General features: G+C 62.5%; 1 protein-coding gene across 1 annotated transcript in view; it reads right to left on the reverse strand.

The window, feature by feature from the left end:
• MYORG (myogenesis regulating glycosidase (putative)) overlaps positions 1 to 539 on the reverse strand; it is a 4,519-nt gene extending 3,980 nt beyond the window's left edge. The window contains exon 1 of the mRNA XM_009647265.1: positions 172 to 539. Coding sequence (XP_009645560.1) covers positions 172 to 536 — 365 coding nt within the window. The 5' untranslated portion in view covers positions 537 to 539. The remainder of the gene's footprint in view (positions 1 to 171) is intronic.
• Positions 540 to 674: the final 135 nt, after the last annotated feature.

The raw sequence follows: 674 nt of genomic DNA on the forward strand, positions 1-674 counted from the left end.
GAGTAGCCATCGCTCGTCACGTAGGGCACGGGCTCCTGGTAGCCAGCCAGACGGATGGGCCAGTGCTGGGTGCTCATCTCCGAGCCCCCGTACCAGTGGGCGTCCTCCCAGAACATGGTGTGCTCCACCGCCGGGCCGTCCGCCAGCTCCTCCCAGCGCACGCGGTAGCACATCACCGTGTCCTTGGGCTTCACCGTCTGGATGAAGAAGTTGAGCGGCCCCCCGCCCGACCGCGTGCAGCTCAAAATCTCGCCCTCCTTGGAGCACGACTCCAGGTCAAGGCTGCCCGAGCGGAAGGCCAGCCGGAAGACCACCTCCCCGTGCTGGTTCCTGATGACGAAGCCGTCTGCCCGCAGGTCCATCAGCTCCGTCTTGAGCCGCTCCGCCTTCCGCAGGGACACCGTGTAGTAGCACCAGGCCACCACCGCCGCAATGAACAGGATGAGGCCCAGCAAGATGGCTCCCAGCATGGGCCGCAGCTCCTTGGAGGGCTTCTGCTTCACTGGTGTAAAGTTTTCGGGCAAGAAGGTGTACATGGTGCTTTGTTTTCTCTAGTGCTTTCTGCAGAGCAGCACGAATGAAGATCTCTTAGCAGCAAGTCTGGGGCTCTCAGCCGAAGACAAGGGACTGTTAGGAGAGTTCCCACCTCCACCGAGTCCTGGAGCACCCGCCTT

The sequence above is a fragment of the Egretta garzetta genome, unplaced genomic scaffold (assembly GCF_000687185.1).
Source record: "Egretta garzetta isolate BGI_Z169 unplaced genomic scaffold, ASM68718v1 scaffold59, whole genome shotgun sequence".
NCBI lineage: Eukaryota > Metazoa > Chordata > Aves > Pelecaniformes > Ardeidae > Egretta > Egretta garzetta.